This window comes from Rhea americana, unplaced genomic scaffold, assembly GCF_003343005.1.
Source record: "Rhea americana isolate MKP2758 unplaced genomic scaffold, rheAme1 scaffold_218, whole genome shotgun sequence".
NCBI classification, from domain to species: domain Eukaryota; kingdom Metazoa; phylum Chordata; class Aves; order Rheiformes; family Rheidae; genus Rhea; species Rhea americana.
In genome coordinates this window covers 111,151-131,225 of record NW_028186321.1, presented here as the reverse complement: position 1 = coordinate 131,225, position 20,075 = coordinate 111,151, and the positions used below count along the sequence as shown (strand labels likewise).

The 20,075-nt window shown below is 38.4% G+C and overlaps 1 protein-coding gene across 1 annotated transcript in view; it reads left to right on the top strand.

Annotated features, from left to right (window-relative positions):
- Positions 1 to 20,075, top strand: part of HTRA1 (HtrA serine peptidase 1) — a 37,512-nt gene that overhangs the window by 9,848 nt on the left and 7,589 nt on the right. The window contains exons 3-4 of the mRNA XM_085305287.1: positions 8,788 to 8,887; positions 9,230 to 9,434. Coding sequence (XP_085161413.1) covers positions 8,788 to 8,887; positions 9,230 to 9,434 — 305 coding nt within the window. The remainder of the gene's footprint in view (positions 1 to 8,787; positions 8,888 to 9,229; positions 9,435 to 20,075) is intronic.

Below are 20,075 nucleotides of genomic sequence, written 5' to 3'. Positions count from 1 at the left end.
CCGTTTTTATAATGTAAAGACGGGCGTTCATGATCAGCTCGTGGTTACACGTGCAACACAGGTGTTACCACATCATTCATTGTTCCTAGCAGTGGAAGTTTTAGTGGAAATTTTATTCACTTTTTGGAGATGCAGAGAACTGGGAAGCAGAACAGAGTGATGACCTGAATTGAAAGCTTGAGGGTTGTAAACTGAACAGAGCTGGAAAAAGGAGAGGAGAACTTATTCCTGACTCATCTGTTATATTTTCAGAATTCTGCAAAGAAGAGCATGCCATGTCTGCCATAACCTGTTGACTGAAATACTCTTTTAATTTGACTGCAGGAAATAAGGCAGACTCTTTTCCATAACTACCTGACTTAAATTTCTTAAATGTTTCCAGTTCAGACACGACAACAGTTAACGATGTTTTTTGAGTTCAGCATTCTTTGCTGTTGTCCTAAATTGCTCTTCACTATATTTTTTTTTCCTGGTCTCCAGTGCTGTGTCTGTATGAGCGTTTGGTCTGAGGAGGCTTTGAGCCTGCAGCGTCTGCACCCGGCTCTCCCTCGCTGTCCTCCGGACATGCTGGCACGTCCGTGCAGCACCCTGCAACGTGCAGAAGGCTGCTGGCATGGCTGCCAGAAGCACTGCATCTTTGTCAGCGGGCTGCTGAGTGAAATTAATTTGTCATCTCTGCTTAGCCTGGCTGCGGCACTGTGTTAACATGGCAGCRTTGCTTCCCATTCCCGAGCGAGCTCAGAGAACAGTGTGTTCTGCACAGGGCTGCGTTCCCTCTGCGTTGGGGCCTGAGCCTTGCTGTTTATACAGAAGTTGGGTTTTCTCCACCTCACTGCTGGTGTTTACAGAAGGAATCGTAGTTTCCTGTTGTGTTAGATGTAGCTGTCACTCATCTGTAGCTTCTTTCTGTTTATGCAGAAATGCTTTTTATCCTCATCAGTTTGAAAGTCTGTTGCTTTTCCTCACACATTTATATTACCACAATCAGTTTATAAAAATTTCTGAATTTTTCCAGAGTTCTTTTATTCATTTTCTCTGCGTGAGGTACTGCAGACGTTGTTAAAGCCTGAGACTAATCCTGTGGGGTAAAATACAATTATACTCACTTTAAAGATAAAGCTAAGACACTGTGGATTTAAATTCTTTTTTTGGAAGTTGCATAGAAACCAAGTAGTACATCTTAGACTAAGATACACAGATCCTGGGTATTTTTCCTTCTACAAAATGTTCTGTAAAACTTGGCATCTACCTAGCAATTTAATACTTGATTTACAAAAGAAAATAACCTGTATCCAATTCATACATTACCGCTRCCTTTTAAAGAAGTATTAGGAAAAGTTCCTGTTGAAAAAGGAAATRCTAAAATTTCAAGTTTTTTATATAAAAGTTATATATGAATTTTCAACAGGAAAGCTGTAGGCACCTTGCACTAGGGCTTTGACCACTTGACCACAGTGAGAAGGAAATCCAGCATTACATTGGAAATGGTTGCCTAAGAGGCCTATTTCATATTAAGAACCTAGAACATATACTGTACCAAAGTTCTCTGAAGACTCTATGCTTGCAAATTTAATTTTCTTCAAATACTTTTTCCTGCCGTGTCATCTTGTTTTATAAATGCACAAGAGCACTGTACGTATCATTCTGTTTATATAATCTGATCATAAAGATATTACTAGTGTCACTTATATTTTCAAATAACTTACCATCTCGAGCTCTCTTGGAGGCAGGTAAKCATTAGTTCATAGAATCATAGAATCAGTAAGGTTGGAAGGGACCTCTGGAGATCATCTAGTCCAACCTCCCTGCTCAGCAGGGTCACCTAGAGCATGGTAGACAGGGTTGCATCCAGGCAGGCCTTGAATACCTCCAGAGAAGGAGACTCCACAACCTCTCTGGGCAACCTGGTCCAGGGCTCCGTCACTCTCACAGGGAAGAAATTGCCCCTCACGGTCAGGCGGAACTTCCTGTGGTTAATTTCTTCTTGGTAGTTGAAGATAGGGAGAATCTGTGCTTGAAGGAGCTGAGTCCCAGCAGTTCTTTGCACTAGCTGGAACCTCCTGATTGCCAATGGGATATGTTGCTTCTTTCAGACTCTTCTGCCTGCAAATCAACAAAGTCAATTTTTCTTTGTGAAGATACTGATTAAAATTTCTGCAATTTGCTCATCTTCATYTTTATACTCAAGGATGCTATTTTATATGAATGGAAAACTCTGGTCTAAACACTGTTCCATTATTGTTAATTTGAGAGCTGTTTATTTCTTTGAACTCTGTATGGGTTCCCTGTCTTGTTGAACAAGGCAGCTTTTTTTGTTTATTTAAATGAGTTAAAATGAATGATTTAAGGCTTTTGTATTAGCAGGGAAAGTAGAAATTGAAGTCCGTTCCTTCCAAGGTCTGTGCAGTATTTTCCTTATTAAAGGTTGCTGAGAAAGAATTGGTCATCTAAATATTATGAAGATGAAAATAGACTTCATTGTACCTTTTAAAGTTTATATTCATACCAAAAAGAAACTTTACTTTAAATCTTTGTTTTAATCTTGCAGTGGTTTTTGCTGCAGGAGATGTTCTAAATGAAGTCCAGATTTGGGCAGTTTATTATTCAGTAGAATAAGATACTTGAAATCCTCCCAGTATTTAGTGCTGTGAAAATATTTTTGTTGTTGTTAGGGATGTCATAGTAATATAGATTTTATTCTTGGAAACCTGGGAGTTTCTTTAGTTTGTCCTTGGATGATACAGAAAAAATACCATTATAATGGTAGTTTTATATAGAGCATAGTACTGCTTCTGTGGTTTAGACCTTTCACAATTSTCTCCCTTGATCTGAAAATTGTTCTTAAGCAAATTGTCTATGATATGTAGTATGTTGTGTCTTATTTTCTTAGTATTTTCATTGCGTAATATCCTTTTCTGTTGCATTACACAATTTATCCTTGAAAGGAAATGGAATATTTAGGCTTGCAGTTTTATGTAATTTAGACAAAAAAAAAAAATGTGGCAGAAGATTCCCAGACATCATTTTTTCCTTGCATCTTTCCCGTAGAGTTTGCTGATACTACCGTTTTCAGTGTGAGCAAAGCACATTTGCTCTAGTTTTTGTTTACACTGTAGCATCAGAGGTTTAATGTTTACCTATACGACATGAATGGAAGTTTGCACAAACATCAAGTGGCTGGAGGGTGGAAGTTCTCCAAGTAAAACTTTACGGGCCTGTGGTTTTTATTAGTAGTCCACCGATTCTGCCATCCCAGAAATTTTGTGAGTGCTTAAACCCTGCTGGCTCCAGTCCTGCAGGGAGTCTGGCAACCTCAGAGGAACCTAAGCTTTTCTTTCAGACCATTGTATGTATGGATACTGGGAATATCTTAAAGGGAATGGAAAGTCTCTTGCTGTTTTTAAAGAAATTGAAGCGACCGTTTCCAGACAGAATCTAAGCTCTTTGATTTAGAAGAAACTTGAGGATATCGGGTGTGGGAAGTGGGAGGGAGAGCCTTGCTGGTGGTTGCCTGCTGGATAGATGTTCACCTGTGGTGTGCAAGTGTCAAATGCGAGTCCCTGTTACATCTTCTAGAGAGTGGTGACTCCTGAGCCAGCCACTCTGAAAAGCAGCAGGAGCTTGAATCTCCTGTTATTAGCCAAGGTGCAGAGTACCCTAGGTTACTCCCGAAAGCGCTGGCATGTGCTTATTTGTGTCTTGCTGTGTTCCTAAAGACGTTATCTGGGTGTGCCTTCTTTTTTTCTGCACATAATGTAAGGATACACATTGAACAGCGTATTAGTATTGGTTGTAACTTCACAGAGATGAAAGAAGATGTGGGAGGGTTGAGGTTGCTATAGTGCAGAGTAGCTGCAAAGCTTACATGAAGAGCTATTCTTGTGAAATGTGGGCCTATACTGAGAGAAGACCTTCACAAATAGCAGATAAACTTCTCACAACAGAAGGGGTGAGTTTACTTTCATGAGATTTCTATCTCCAAAGCATTCCAAAACATATATTTCAGTATAGCTCAAAACATTATCAAAAGCAGCACATACAGAATATGTTCTGTAAACATTAAAGCATTAATGATGCTTTGAGTCATGAGCTAATCAAAACCTAGATTTAAGTATGCTTTTTGGCTCATCTTTATAAGAACAGATTATCACCGTTATTGTTTACAGTCGCTTGCACTTTTTTTTATGCTTCAGTGTTCTGCCTGTATCTAATTGCCTTGCCTTCTAGCAGTTTGTTTACTGGTAATAGACCTATTAATGTCAGTTGGCAGTGATTTTTTTTTTTCTTTTCATTCAAGGCCTGACAGCCAGCACACCTTTGAAGTCCCTGAAAAATCAATTGCCTTGGGATTTTTTCATGTTGCAACCTATTCATGTTGCAACTTATTCATGTTTTCTTAATTAGCTTTCAGTAATTGTAATTGAATACACAAGAGTCATCTTCATAATGTCATTAATAAAGTTTCTTAACCATGCTCATGGGCATTTGGGGCATTTGCAGAAAGACAACAAAAACTTTACAAAACATAAATAATAACAGCATATAAATAGAAAGAGGAACAGTCTACAAAGGCCTAAACATCAAAGCCTTAAGGATGTTTAGGAGCTAGAGGTTTTTTCTAAGCCCATGTCTAAATCTTTTTTTAAAGAGGCAACAAAACAAATACTGAAAAGAAAGAACCAACTAGGAACAAAACTTCAGAAAGACATGGTTTTAAAAAAAGAAAAACAGGAAAAAAAAGGTAGAAGATTGGAAACTTATTTGCATGGATTCAAGAACACTGATTATACCAAAGAAACAAGTTTTAACTGAGAAATTTACATGTTTAGACAAATTTAAATGTGGAATTAAAGAAAGAAATATTCACCTGCTCGTGGGATCCTTGTACGTCAGGATGCACATTGTGCTTCAAGATATGCGTAAGGATACACAGGGAGTAAGAATTAAATAGTCAAAACTATACCATTAGGGACCTGACAGTTTTTGTTTCTGTCATTCAAAAGTGGTAAGAAAAATTGTGTAAGATATTTGCATACTGTGTCATTCTTTAGATTAATAGCATCTTTAGTCAAAACTTCAGGCTTTTTTTTTCCTCTCAATAATCATGGCATGATCCATTAAACTGGTACAATGCCTTCAGCTCTTTTAGTGTGAAAATGTGGAGAACACTGCCTGCTACTCTTTCCACTCTAACTCTTTTCTTCCAGCTCTAATGATAGTTTTGAGTTCTAGAAAATACTTCTTTTAGAAGAGGAGAATACTTCCTACTGAAGTTCTGAATTTCACTGCTGTCTTCTACAGCAGCTAATGATGGCTGGAAGCTACCATATAATTGTTGAGTAATGGGCACCTGTTCATTACTTGTTTTTGATTACTAGAGTTTGTACGGCCATTTAGACCATTTAGGCATAGTAGCCTGGGCCTACTGGTGATTCAAATCATAAAATAAAATTTTGCTTGGTGGTTGTTGCTTATAGGAAAGGTGGATGCACCTTTCAATTCCTGCATACATTGCTACTTAATCCCAACGAATAATTAGCCATGGTGAGCATTAAGCGTGCACAAAATGGGCAAAGTCTGTTCATGCATGTGTGTCTGTTTTGGTCTGTTCTCTCTCCCTGCTACTCTTTCTGAGTGATTGCAGAAAATGTTCTTCTCTTTTCTAGTATTATTAATTCTTTTGCTCTTGCCTTTAAATTTCATGCTTTAATATGGTAAAGACCAGTTACGTTTTCGTTTTTTTTTTTTTTTTCTTTTTTTCTTAGCATTCACCAATACATTTATCTGAGTAGTACTTTGGCTTTTGTTTACTTGCTTAAAAAAGGTATGTTTTCCATTTAAGTGGGCAGTTGTTCAAGAGTGTTGCAAAACTGTGTTACACAATGCAAGAATTCCTAATACATAAGCAATAAACAGGCGTGGTAAGTTGTCAGCTATTTAGGTCAGTATGCCATGAATCAGTATTTATTATCTAACGTTTTCAGAGTACAAATTCAGACCTTTTAACTGTGCAGCTCAGTCTGACTGCACAAGGATGCAATTTATACACAAAGCAACAGTGTCACTTCTGAAATCTTGGCATTCATAGCTTGGTATTCAAAGTGAAGGCGGCTCTCTGAGGCAAAGTATTAGTAGTCTCACCATGTATGCAGCTTCAACAACCTTTCTCTTCTTTAATAGCTAAATGCAAAAAAGATCGGAAGGAATAAAAAAAGCTGTGTTTTTTATGCAGTTTCCCTCATCATCCTTGAGCTTTCTTTTTCAAGACTGGGATGTGACCTTTAAATGCCTATGGAATTGTGACTAATATGAAGTCGTTTTATAAGCAGTAGTCGAAAAGTGTATTGAGGGATACAGCCGCGACATCAGGTTCATCTAATCTGATTATCTGTCAAAGCTCCTTTCTAATATGAATGAATACTTCCAAATTGCAGCTCTTGTTCTCCAACTAGTTTTTCAAATTCCCACATTATAGTTGTCAATAGAACTTCATGTATAATGATGATGTGGTTCAGCTGGTACTGGATACATAAATCCTTTGGACAGGATGTTAATGAAGCAGCTCTTTAGCCTTTCTCACATAGAAGTCCAAGATAATGGTTTTAAGTCAGATAAAGCATAAAATACTTCTCAGGAAAATCATAGGTAAGAACACAAGCTCTTTAGTCAACATTCCCGTTTCGTAAGTTAGGTTAACATGTCCAAACTTTGATTTGAAACTGCATAGTAGATCGTAGTTCAATAACTATTGCTGCTGTACTTGGCTGCACTTAAAAACACTTGAGAAGCTTCAAGGGAGAGAAATGGGAAGAAGTCAGGTTCAGAAGAGTCATCAAGTAGTGTTTGGGTTGAGCACCTAGCTCACGAGGTGAATATGGTTGGTAAGTCATCTAAAAGCCATTGTCTATCCCTCAATTAAACGAATATCTGGTCAGTTTAAGAGCAGCAATGGTTTATGCCCAAGCTTCCTCCTGCAATGGATTTTTCCCTCCAGAACGTACATGGAAATTCACAAACTTTTCCACTCTGGTTTTCAGATAACGAAGCTTGTCCAGTTACAGATAGTGGGATAGCTTCATAACCCTGTAGCCCATACCCTGTGGGATAGCTCCATAGTCCTGTATCTCCTCCTAGCAACCTAAAACTAAATTATCCTGTTGTACCGTTACAAGTACTTGCAGCACATCCAAAAGCTGTATACTGTTTTAATCTCTTGGACAGCTCAAATGATTACAGCATGAGGGGAATTTGACTAGGTGCTTGTCTGTCTGTCTGTCAACAGAGAACACTTCTAATTCCTATATTCCAATTCATTGCAGCAGAAAATCACTCACGTTCTTACCAAATCTAAAAAATGAGGGCTTGTGTGACTATTACAGCAGTCAAGAAGATGGCTTTCACAGCTTCTTACATTGTTAGTGTTATATCAAAATCATCACATGAATAACATGTAGAACAATTTTAGACTTCCATATTTGTGGGCATAGCATTTTTTTGTAAAAGTATTTATTTCTACAGATTGCATAAAAATGTTCTAAAAGCCAAGTAGTAAGGATGGATGAGAGAAGCACATAACATAATAGTAATCTAGAAGTCAGTTACAGATTTTGTTTATGCTGTTATAACATTGAGATTGGCTTATCAGATAAAATGGGAACACTAATGAAAACAAACAATGTTTCTTGTCTCTATGGAAAAACAAAGTAATCTGCTGGGATTCCAACTGAAAAGAAGTTTAGTTTCTGAGCAGTCTGAGAAAGGGAAGTTGAGTTTGAACTGAGATTTTTTCAGAGCTTTTTAGGCATCTAATGGGTTTTCTATTGGCCACAGGAGGAATTTGTTATCCAGCTGCTTTTTAAAATCCTACTGACCTCTTTTGAATACTCACTGACCGTGAGCCTTTGCAGTCCAGTACTTGGTAGGCGTGCTAAGCTTTGTAGTTCCATTGGGTCTATGAGTGTATGTATTCTACAGCTTTAGGGGTGGCTCAGTAACTCCAGGCAGGTCGAAATAAATGGCATCTGCTCCTGCTGTGGAGCCTGCAGCCAACCCACAGTCTGTTGCAGTGGAAAAGATGCCTGAGTATAGTTGTACAGTGCCTAAGTAACACTCATCCACCTTTAGGGGTGAGCAGAGCCAGGTGGTTAAAGTCATGGCAGAGGTACCATAGGCAGGACTGTGGAGGACTGACGGAGGAAAGAGGTGAATCAAACCTCATCACTGAGTTGAGCTTTGGCAGTTACTTATAGGCTTAATCTGAGTTTAGGACCTTATTGTCCTAGGCACTCTACAAATGCAGCAACATGAGACTTCAAAAATCAGTAAGCAGACATATTTAGGCAGAAGAAGGGAGCCTGTATATTTAGCCTGCGCAAATACCATAAAAGCTAAATAGAGGATCTAGAAAAGAGAAGAGGTGAGAGCAGAAACGGAGGCACACGAGTGCAGACTGCCCTTCCTGCAGGGACAGCAGCAGAGCTCGAGGTGAGGCTGGAGCAGGCTCCAGGTACAGGCAGAGAACTGCCTGAGGTTATGGATGTGCTGCTCTGCAGCTCAGTTTTGTGCACTGCAAGCAGAGGTTTCGTGGACCTGTTTGTTATAATAATAATGAAGCATACTGCTGCTTCTGTGTGAAAAGCTAGAGGGGAAACTTTGGAGCAAGAGTCATGCTGCAGACTGCTTTTAAGGAGGGGAAAGATATCCTTAGTGTTTTTGTTCAGGTGTTTTGCAATGATCCTTCTCCTGGCATTTGAAGAACTCATGACATGTTTTCTGTTTCTATTTCAGGCCAAGAACATCCTAATAGCCTGCGGCACAAGTACAACTTTATTGCAGATGTGGTGGAGAAGATAGCTCCTGCTGTGGTTCACATTGAATTATTTCGCAAGTAAACAAGATGCCCAGTTTTGATTTCATATCCCTGAAAAAAGCACTGACTGTGTGCCAGAAACATTTTTTTTTGATGTAGTGATGCATAATAGCAAAGAGGCTCTTGAGGTGATAAATATTTATCATGCTTAAGAATTAAGGATATTTTAAGAGTCTTGGCCAAAGGTAGATTAATTCATGTGTTTTATCTTGTGATACTGAATTATCGAGTAATAGCAGATATTCTAAAGCATTAAAAATACTAAATGCTGGATGATTGTTTATTATTTGGAAGGATTTGTGATTTTTCAATGCTTTGGGCTTTTTGCAGAGATAAACATTTATTTCCCATGTCTTTTAGACTTCCTTATTCGAAGAGGGAGATTCCTGTTGCCAGTGGCTCGGGCTTCATCGTCTCAGAAGATGGCCTGATAGTCACAAATGCCCATGTAGTCACCAACAAAAACAGAGTAAAGGTGGAGCTGAAGAATGGTGAAACATATGAAGCTAAAATTAAAGATGTTGATGAAAAAGCTGACATTGCACTAATTAAAATAGATTCTCAGGTGAGTTACTAGAACAAGACACTTTTTCTTCTTATTTTAGTATCCTTTCTAAAAGTTACTGCTAATATTAAAATTTAAAGGAAAGCCTAGGAGTTTAATGGTTTGAGTTTTAGAAGATCTTTGAGCTGACAAGGTAAATATATTTTTTTAAAAAAGCCAAGTAATAGAGTGTATTGATGGTTAATTTTATCAGTGTGTAATGCCAGCAAGTACATATCAACTTTTATGCATCCCCAAAAAGTAAAACCACCACCACCAACACAGTTTACTAGCTAATTAACACACACACTGGCTAATGTAACTCTCTCGAGAAGAAATGTTGGGGTGGAGGTCCCCTTGTGGTTGGTAAAGGGGTGAATGCGACTTTCTCATGTGCCTATAGTGAAGTTGACAAGCTGCTTTTAGAAAATACTTGCACTTCTGCACTATGCCACACTAATGTAAATGTTACAATGGGAAAGTATCTTAGGAAGCATCTTCAGTATTGAAATTGGCCAGCTTGGGAAGATACTCTTCGTCTGCAAGTAGTTTTCTAAATGAATGTGAATACAACACTAGATTGAGAGTCTTCAACCACATCAAACATATGGCTGTCATAATGAGTCTATCTTGTTATTCTAGTACCTGCAACAGCAGAAAAATTCTTTCACGCGATTCTGCACATATTGACAGTCTAGCACAAATGGTATATCATGTTGAAGTACTTTGTGTAGTGTAGATGCTGTTAGATGCGTGTGATTTACTGAAGTACTGCTCATATTCATTTCTCTTGTTTGTACTTTTAGTTAATGGTCTCCAAATTTAACAGGCAAGAATGCTTCATTTAAAACTCATGACTCAAAAATGTGTAGATCTTGCAGTGTTGTTTTAGTTCAGACCTATTCCCCAGCGAGGTCAAAGTGTTTGTGCCAGAGTTCATGACTAAATCAGACATCTACTGCAGACCTTTGGATGACCCAAGAAATATAGTGCTCCTGCTGCTCCCTTGCCACCTTGATCACTTAAAGGCTCTTTCTTTTGTCATTTTTATTATCTAAGAGCTCTTACCAGCAACACGGCAAAAAAAGGCCTTCACAGTTTCAAAAATGTTTCTCCCCTGTTTTCCTGAGCAAGAAACCATATGAACAAAAGTTAACTCTGCTTCATCACATACAAATGAGCATTTTGTTTCATTTTATTTGCACATTCACTTTTTTTTTATTTGCTCCTTGGTATGTTAAAATAAGAAAAAGCAGACATGAAAACAGTGGCAAAGCAAGGGGAAAGATCCCCCAGGATGCGAACTGTCAGCATTAAACTGACTGGAGTATGGCAGGGAGTGAAGGGTAGCTGGAAAAGTGATATAAAACTGGCAGCAATGGAAGGTGGTGAAAGAGCAGTAAGTGGTGGTGAGAAGAAAAGGACTTAGAGGGTGATAGGAAACCTAGCTTGAGAGAAGGTAGTAAATCAGAGAGATGCTGAACTGACTGCTTTGAAGACACAGGGGCAGAAAGATTGGTGTTACATGGTACCCTAAAGAAATGATTCCTAAATTTCCCTGGCACAGAAGGCCTAATGGGTGAACATGAGGATGAAAAGCAGACCTCACTTGTGCAGATGGATAATATCCCAGAAGCTTCTTCAGAGACCCAGCTGGAACATTTCTTTCTAGCTTTTCCAGCTTTGTAAGCTGCCTGTGGGAAGCGAGAAAACTGAAGGACTCTGGAAGCAACTTGGAAAAAAAGAAGATGCAGCTGGTTTATTTGCCTATAGCAGAGGACACTGCTAAATAGAGCTTGAACTGATGATTCACTGATGTCAGTAATCGGGGAGATGCCAGATTAACATATACACAGTCTATATGTTATATAGACATATACATAGTCTGTGTTTCCTGAGAGGAAAAATAATTTTGGAAAAGTGAAATGTATTGCATAAAATAGTTCCATAGCACATGAAACAGTAATTCTTGTTATATATTGCCAGATGATAGATATTCTTTTTTTTAAAAAAAATATATAGAGAGAGCTGTGTAATTAAATGATTGTCTTCATCATTCCATCAGTTTAATTTTTTTGACATATTTGTGACCCTCTTTCACAAGTGGCTTGCAGCTGGTCATTTGGAAGTTTTTATCTTTCCAAGTTATTGTCTTATATTGTTCAGCTGTGGAACAGAATATATGATTTCTCTTTTTTTTTGATCTAACATGAAGCAGCTTTTACCTCTTTAAAATCATCATTCAAACATTCATAATTCTTTATGTACCACTTATTGACAAAGGATACAGGAAGGTGTTTTGGCTTGAGATTTCTTGATTTCTGAGCCTGGATAATATCATGCATGTTTCAATCTGAGCATTGCAGCCGAGTTGATTATAGTTGCAAATTTTAGATACAGATATAGACAGAACTATGGATAGTTGCAAATTCTTTAAAGCAGGAAACATTCTCTGTCTTACAACTATCTGATATATAACTGAGCTATATATATACAGCTTTCAGCTATATTTTTCATGTGTATATGGGAAGGAATCAATTTCTTAAAACTCAATTGCCTGTGAAAAGAAAGGGTTGTTTTTAATGAAACTTTAACAAAGGCTCTTAGAGGCTGAGCTCTGCTGCAGGAGCAAGCGAGGAGCCCCCTGCTTTCTTCCTCACAGAATGTCAGCTTTACACATCCACCTGTAGGATTTCTCCTTTGCTCCTGCTGTAGGAGATTTTCATGTCTCTGCTCTAAATTAGGTAGAATATGTATATTAACTTGAGTCTTACATATCTTCAGTAAGTGTCCTATTGGTTGTACAAATTACTACCTGATGTCTATTCCCCCCTGACCCTGGCCCTTTGCATTTCAGGAAAACTTCGAGACTTGGGGAAAACTTTTTGTGTCCCTCCCCCCCCCCTTTTTTCTCCTGAAATGGGAAAATGGTTTCCCAGCTAACTATTAAGCACTGTGTATTCAAGAGAGAAGGCTTTTTAAAATGTCAGAGGTAATGATTTATTTAAATTTAAACTTTTTTAATGACTAAAGAGGTTGATGTGGCAGTACAGATGACCCTTTAAAAATCTAGGTATAGCTTGAAAACCATCCTAAAGAATTTTGTCAGAAGTAAGAGGAGAAGTTCTTCCTTTTAAATAAGTTATTTGTAGATGACATCAAAGATGTAGAACGTTTTCTTTCTATTTTTGCTGTGGCCTGTTAAAGCAGATCTGAAGGACAAAAAATGTCTGTGGTTAGGAACAGGCAGAGGAAGGTTGGAAGTACGAGTTCAGGCTGTCAGCTGGTATCCTTAAAACACTTAAGATTTCACAGCAGCATGCATGCTGTTTTTCTTTAAACTGTACAGATCTGGCCAAAGACATTATTTGAATTAATTTGGCTTTGTTGAATGGAATAGGAAATGAAATAGGATGGTAAACTCCAGGCACCAGTAGAGAGGAATTGTTTTCCCTAATTAAATTCTTCTTGGAGGAAAAACATATTGAAGGCAATGAGAAACAGAAATTTGGGGGAGGGATTGTTCTTATAATCTTAAAGAATGGTCATTTTTGCAATCTAGAAAAGAGAAAAACTGTATTTCTTGCATCCATATTTAAATATAAAGGAGTGCTAAAATGTTAAAAGTAGGAAGTAAAATTGGATTCAACCCTTGGAAACTCAAAGGCTGTATAATTCTAGAGTACTGAGGAAGATGCTTCCAAATACAAACAGCTTCAAGGAAACCACAATACTAGAAAGAAACAACACAGTTGCAGGCAACTTGGATATGAACATCCAAAATCTATAAAAATTCCCTAGAAAAATTTGGACTCTGGCAACACAGGCAGAGGCTAGTGAACTAATCCATTCTGTATTGCACATGTGATACTGCAACGAAAATAAAACCCATCAAAAATGTTACACAACACTCCAAAGCAAGCAGATGATTTTGAGCTAGCAGAGCTTGGTTATGAAAAGCATCTTAAGACAAATGTTGTTAAAGGAGAACTAAGTGTGATGCAGCTGTTTGTAAGCACCGGAGGGAGGAAGGAGACTTTGAAGGTGGTCTAGTGTACAGTGGATGGAGAGCAGACAAAATCAGATTCTCATAAAGCATTCCCCGAGTGTGAGACTTACCAAACCGAGCGGAGGTGAAATAGCGAGGAGTTGCAAAAGAGCCTTGGGCCTTCACGCAGATCCAAGCTGGAAGCCAGAAGCAGTGGCAGCGGGGTTGGTTTTTACCTGGGGACCTTTCTCATCCTTCCGAATTTGACTCTGCGCTGCTGAAATGCAGCTGCCTTTGGTTTGGCAGCCAGCGCGAAAGGGAGCGCTGCGAGCAGGTCCCGGGGTGTTTATTTGGAGGTCTGTCTTCTTCCTGCATTGCTTACCAAGCAACCACGAGACACTTGCTGTGGCCTCTGAAATAGCACCTGTGTCACAGGAACATGGCAAGGAAACACGGGAGGCTTGTGCTCCTTCGTACGGTGGGTTACCTGCCCCGGTACCCCAGGCGAGGCTTGGCCTCTGAGTGATGAAACAGCAGTGAGTTTGTGATTGATCTTTAATTCAATTCTTCTGTATTCTTTTTCTTTTCTTTTCTTTTCTTTTTTTTCCCCTAACAGCACTCATGGCCACTTTGTCTGACTCTGTAAAGTCAACAGGGCCTTCTGCCCTCATGCATCTGGTGGTTTCATGAGGCAACGCCGTGTCCGCATCTCTGCGGTCAGAGGGGATTTGCCTCTTTTTCTTTTTTTTTTTTTTCCCAGTGTGTACAAACCGGAGGAAGCAGGAAAGCAAGCTTTCCTGTTTATGTATCAATATTTTAATAGCCAGTGTGTTGAAAAACCAGATTACCTGAATTCCAGATGTAAGTGGCTTTCCTAAAATGCTGGTTTACTTTGAAATCTTAATGCTGGCTATTACATTGCTTCCTCTCAGGAGTCTGCTGCGAGGAAGCCCTTGTATTAGTACCAGAAGCTGTCAGGACTCCTGGAAATGAAATGGCCCATCACAAGGGCTCATGTAAACTCCTGTTTGCTGACCGCTTTGGGCAGCAAAGCATTACCGTGTCCCCCATACACTGAAAACAGGGGCGTGCATGACGTGGTTTACTTGCTTTACAAAGCAGACTGAAGAAACATAGCTGGATACACTTGTATTATTACTACATTTCCTAAATACTGTATTTTAAGGGAGAATACCAGTATTTTGCCAGATAATTTAAATCTAAATGACATAGTGAAACAACATTTCTACTTTTTTTCTCCTACAAGCTTCCCATGCTCTATATTTAGATAAGGAGACTCAGTTTTGTTTTTCTAACTATAGATGAAATTCTTTTGCAGACTTGTAATACTTTTTTTTTTTTTTTTGATTTTCTTTGGCGTTTTGTCAAACAGTTTCTAGATTGCAGATGGTACTCTACATTTTTATGCGGTTGGACTATGTTTTTATTTTGCCACAGCATTCTGAAAGTAAAACAGGTTCATTAATGAGAATAGAAATGCAGTTCCCAAGAAAGTTATGTATTTTGCCAGAAATACTTGCAGCTGAATTAGTGTAGCATACAAACATCTGTTTCTTTTCCACCTAAAAATAAAAAAGCACAAAGGAAATCTGGCCCCATTTAACACAAATTGAATTCAAAACGTTTGTCGTCTCTTCATCAGTTTGTTGAACTCCAAACTGCTTTCTGCAAATTCGTGATCTTCCTTCCACCAGTTAAGCAGCTTATGGAGCGGAGAAGGGATTTACTTGCTTTCCCTGCCAACATAAGAGACAGATGCATTTATTTCATGGATGAAAAAATTCCAGATGAAATACCTACTGCCCCTGTTTGTCTCTCCCTTCACATTACTAATTTTGGTCTGGCACCAGCCGTACTTTGACTGTGATGATTATGTTCTGCTTCTTCTCTTAGCTTTCGTTTGTCAAGGCTCAGCTGAGCACGTTGTTCTTCAGTACTTGTCCTGAACTCTGCAGAGCGCTGCGCTGCCGCGCTCCCTCCCCGCAATAGCTGCTTTTTATTGTTGGATAAAGCCGTTTCTTGCTGTGGTGTGCTGCTCTCCATTTTGTGGGGATTGTGTTTACCCAGGGTTTGTTGAGTCAAATCCATATATAAAAATGTGTCAAGCAGTTTGGGATGAGAAATGCTTAAAATATTAACACTAATTAATGGCTCCTTCTCTGACAGAGCGTAAACAGTGAGTCATGCGCCACTTATGGTTTGCGTGTTTAGTTGTATTTCTGTATACTTGCAGAATGCATGCTTGCAGATGATTTGTTTTATTGAGTAAACACGGATCCCAGCAGAACTGTGAGAGTTAATAACAGGGGAAACAGAAGGGAAAAAATCTGTGTTGCTCAAGGTCATGCAGTGAGTCATTGGGAGAGCTGGGCTTACACGTTGGGTGTTTCTGGCTCCCTGTTCGTTATGCTGCAAGGCATATTAGTATGCCTGGGATTTTAATTAACTGTTGTGGCAGATCTATAGTTAAGAGACTCACAAATTCTAGCAGTTGTTAAAGCACCCTTATGGCCATCAGAAGCAAAAACTGAGGGGAAAAAATATCTATTTGTTAAATGTAGTTAGGTGTCCTAGACTCAGACATTTAACTTTGGTTTAAGATGTCTGGCTTATATGCCAAGCAAGAGCTCACTAGTGGAAGTGCAAGAGGGCACTGGTACTGGTTTAGTTGCAGCCACTGCCATAAATACGTGCCATGTATTTCCAGCATCTTCTTGTGAGTTGCAAAAGGACATGCTTATCACTTGATTCTCATGATGCCAAAAGATTTTGATTGTTTTTGCCATAATTTCACTTTAAACCCCCCCATAATTAAAAAAAAAAAAAAAAGAAAGAAAAAAAGAAGCTTGTGAAGTTTCTGATAATAGAAAGTTTAGTTGTGGATGTGGCAGAGTTATTTTTAAGATTTTTTCCTTTTGTTTTAGAAAAACCAAAAGGGAAAGCCACTACAATGCGTATATTCATCATAACCAATTCTTTGTGGCATTTACTTTTAGAGGCATTAATGAGAATGTTTATATTTGTTACTGTTTGAATAAGAAGTAACCTTTTAGAAAGTTTGCCAAGCTTATGGCTTTTCACTTACAGCATAATCTCCTACGGCCTGTGGSTCTTTGAAGTTTGCTCAGTATCCTTCATGCTCTTGAAATGTGCAAAGGTACTTGTGTGGGTCGTCCGCTCTGTAACGGATAACTATTTATTATCTGGGTRAACAGAATACAGCAAACCAAACGCATTGGTTACGTTTGTAGTATCTTGAGATACAGTTTTTTTAGACAAGGCTGTATGTCTTCTGAAACATACTGCGTGGAGAACACGTTTCCCAAAGCTATGTTTCATAACATGTGCTGAGCGAGGAGCTTTTCTGCAATTGATTTTTGTTCCGAGCAAACGAAAGGTTAGCCTAACCCTTTCCAGAAGGCGTGCTAAATCGTACAGACTACCCACTGCCAATCCACCCAGTGTCAGACGTCGAACTGAAGTTGAACTAGCGTACGCGCGGGCTTGAACACTCAGCACAATCAAGCATAATTGTATTAGTCAGAGTTTGTTCGTGTTTTTTCTTTCTGCTGCCAAATGCAATTTTGTCTTTGTGACTGTTTTTTGTATCTCAGGAACATTGTATAAATCTTGCTAACTTTGTGTTCAGCCAGTCCTTTTTCTCTATTTATGAAAGAAAAGATAGCCTGTTCTGTGCGGGTTTTATTTATTTATTTATTTGTTTATCTATTTTGTTACTGTAATCTGTTTCATTTAGTGATAAAATGTCCTCTTTCTCTGTAAAATATCTGTCTTCTGCAGTGGACAGCTTTTTTTTTNCCTCAAGGGTGAAAAACAGTGCCAGAAAAGGAGATACTTCTTGATCAACCATGTCTTGAAAACACGTGCTACTACATAAAGTTAATAGCATCTGGAGGGAGGAGGAAGGGACCTTGGCCCTCTGTCCAAGCAGCATATGGAGCTGTTTGTGTTGCATGTACTGTGTGCCTCACAGCATAGCTCATCAAAACTGCCCCTTTCCTTGGGTGCTGAAGCTCCCTTGGCTTTGAGRCTGCTCAGCAAACTCCTCAGCAATATTAACTTGGGCTGCTGCTGCTTATTTGCTGCATTGCGAACAAGATGGGCAGCACTGCTATTGCTGTTGAACCGCCCCACACCCCCACCCGAACAGAGCTCAGCTGCAGCCCCAGTCAGATTTATCTCAGTCTGTGGCACCGATACAGACCACAGATAATCCTTGTTAATAGTAGGGCGTTGCTGCTTCTGAAAGCTTTCCTCTGAAAGATAATTAGGGAAAAGTTTTTTTCTTTTCTCTATATTGCCTATTTTATTGATCATCCAAGTGATAATGTGTCCAGCATTTGGTTAATTTTCTTGCTGCAGAGACRATATTTCCATAGAGCATCTTATCCTGCCTGAAGGGTTTGGCAATCAGTGTTATTGAAACAGTATGTGCAGCTGAGTAAAATATTGCTGGTAGAACTGTAAGAGTTGGACAAAAGCGTACACTGAAATCAGGCTTGTTAAATATTAGCTGTAGCTTCTGTCTTTACTACAGCGTATAGTGACATGACTGATGCCTTCTATTTTCTACTTATAGGCATTGAATATTTCCTAGGGCATTTGAAATAAAACTGTAGGTGAAAAATACTAAGTGATACATACTTAGCTTAGTTTGTTAGTGGATTTCTGTCCCTAACRGTGATTTATCAATACAGGCTTTCAAGTTGCTGATAACAAAACACCATTAAAGAGCTAGCTCTTGATTTCCAGTTTAAGCACATGTAATATTTTTTGTTTTTACCAAAATGTAGTAATCTTTCAGCTTTCATTGATACTCGAGCAGAATTATTGGTAAATTAGGAACACGTACGAATAATCAATGCATACTAAATGTTGTTTCTTGTATATACAAGTATCCAGTATTTTTTTTATGCCATCAAGTATAGACACATGAATCTTCATGTGTTTTGGAACAGATATGGTATGCAGAAGTCATCTTTACAAATTTCCAGACAGGAATAAATTACAAGAGAGGGTGTTAAACTACTCTGTACTGCCATTTTTAGGGGCACAGCTCATGGATGCTTTGAAGGAACTCTGTGTTTTAAGAAAGTGTTTATGTTATCTWGTCCTTGAAAATTGGTTTAAGTTATCGCTAGGTCTCTAATCGTCATTCTGTTTGGAAAGTTTAGACTGCGTTTTTCCTTTGAGGCCAGTTTGCTGAGCAAAGGAAAGAATTTTGGAGTAGAGTGAGGTTGGAGAAAACCTATCTTAAAGTAAGGATTATCAAGCAAGTTATATGCCTTGTGCAACTTCTGTTTTGATTTGGGTTTCAGTAATTTAATTTCTTATCCTGCAAATGCTTRTATTGAAGCCTGACTTCATACACATCCTGTTCCAGTGATAGTAATGGAGACAGTCGAGTGACCTGACTAAATACCTGTAAAGGGTCAGGATCTTGCAGGAACCGTGTTAAACTTAGAAGTATTAAAAATATATGTAATGTCACTGAAAGGGTAAACATTGTTCTTAAAAACACAAAGAAAAAAAAAGAAGAAAAAGAAGAAAGAAAAGAAAAGAAAAAAAAAGAAACTCAGTGCATATTTTACAGGCAGAGGCTAAAGTATTAATCTGAAATAATGTCTTGTTTCAAAATGCCCTTTTTAATTACTTTGCTGAGCAGGARACCTTGTGGACTTCCCTGCCATTTTTTTGATGCTCTGAGGGGTTGCTGGTCCCCTTTGATTCATCAGTTATCCAGCCAGTTCAGTTCCCCTCCYGATCTAAGGTGTCTTGGAAGAACTATACTCATTTTCCTCGATCCATTACATTGGTACAGGAGTGCAGTTCCAGCCTTCACCTTTCTTTTTTTTTCTTTTTCCACCAATTTAATTACCAGGAATTCCAGTCATCTTCACAGACGTTGGATTTTAGGAATGTTTTCTGACTTAGTGGGAGTATCTTCAGTAGTGTTCTAGTTAACAGTGCTTAGAGATACAATCTTGAGGGAGACAATAATGGTGTTCCCTACTGCCATAACAGAAAAATACYATAAGCTCCTTAAATCCTAACAACCTCTGAAGAAGACATCAGTGAATATAAAAGGTAATAGAGTTATTTAAAAGAGATAYTCCATTGAAGATTATGTAAGATGAAACATATTAGCTGGTGTGTGATGAGAATATGAAATGCTTTTAACTATGCATATGTTTGTTTGATACACTTTGGTTGTTTTCATGACTCTCTTCAGTGTTCACTGTTAAGCAGTACATTATTTTTACATCAACAGCTGTTGGCCAATTATTTCAAGAAACTGTTGTAAACAGCTCAATCCTGGTATCATGAGATGTTTGCTTTGTGCAGCAGTGTGTAAATATTCCTTTGGTATTTAATTGTTTTTGATTTAATGGGTACCTGTTGTGGAAAAAGCACTGTTACAGTCTAAAAAGCAYGCTCCCTAGATCAGAAGTGCACTGAGGTGTTGTTTCTGTACATAGCCACATGGAATATCCAAAGGAAAAAGGGAAATTTTTTTTCTTCTGCTCTATTATTGAAATCATGCTTGTGTAGAACACATTCTACTTGTACAGTATTGTCTTTATAACACTTGTGTGGTTTTTTTTTTTTTTTTTTTTGAGTGATTTTTGCAT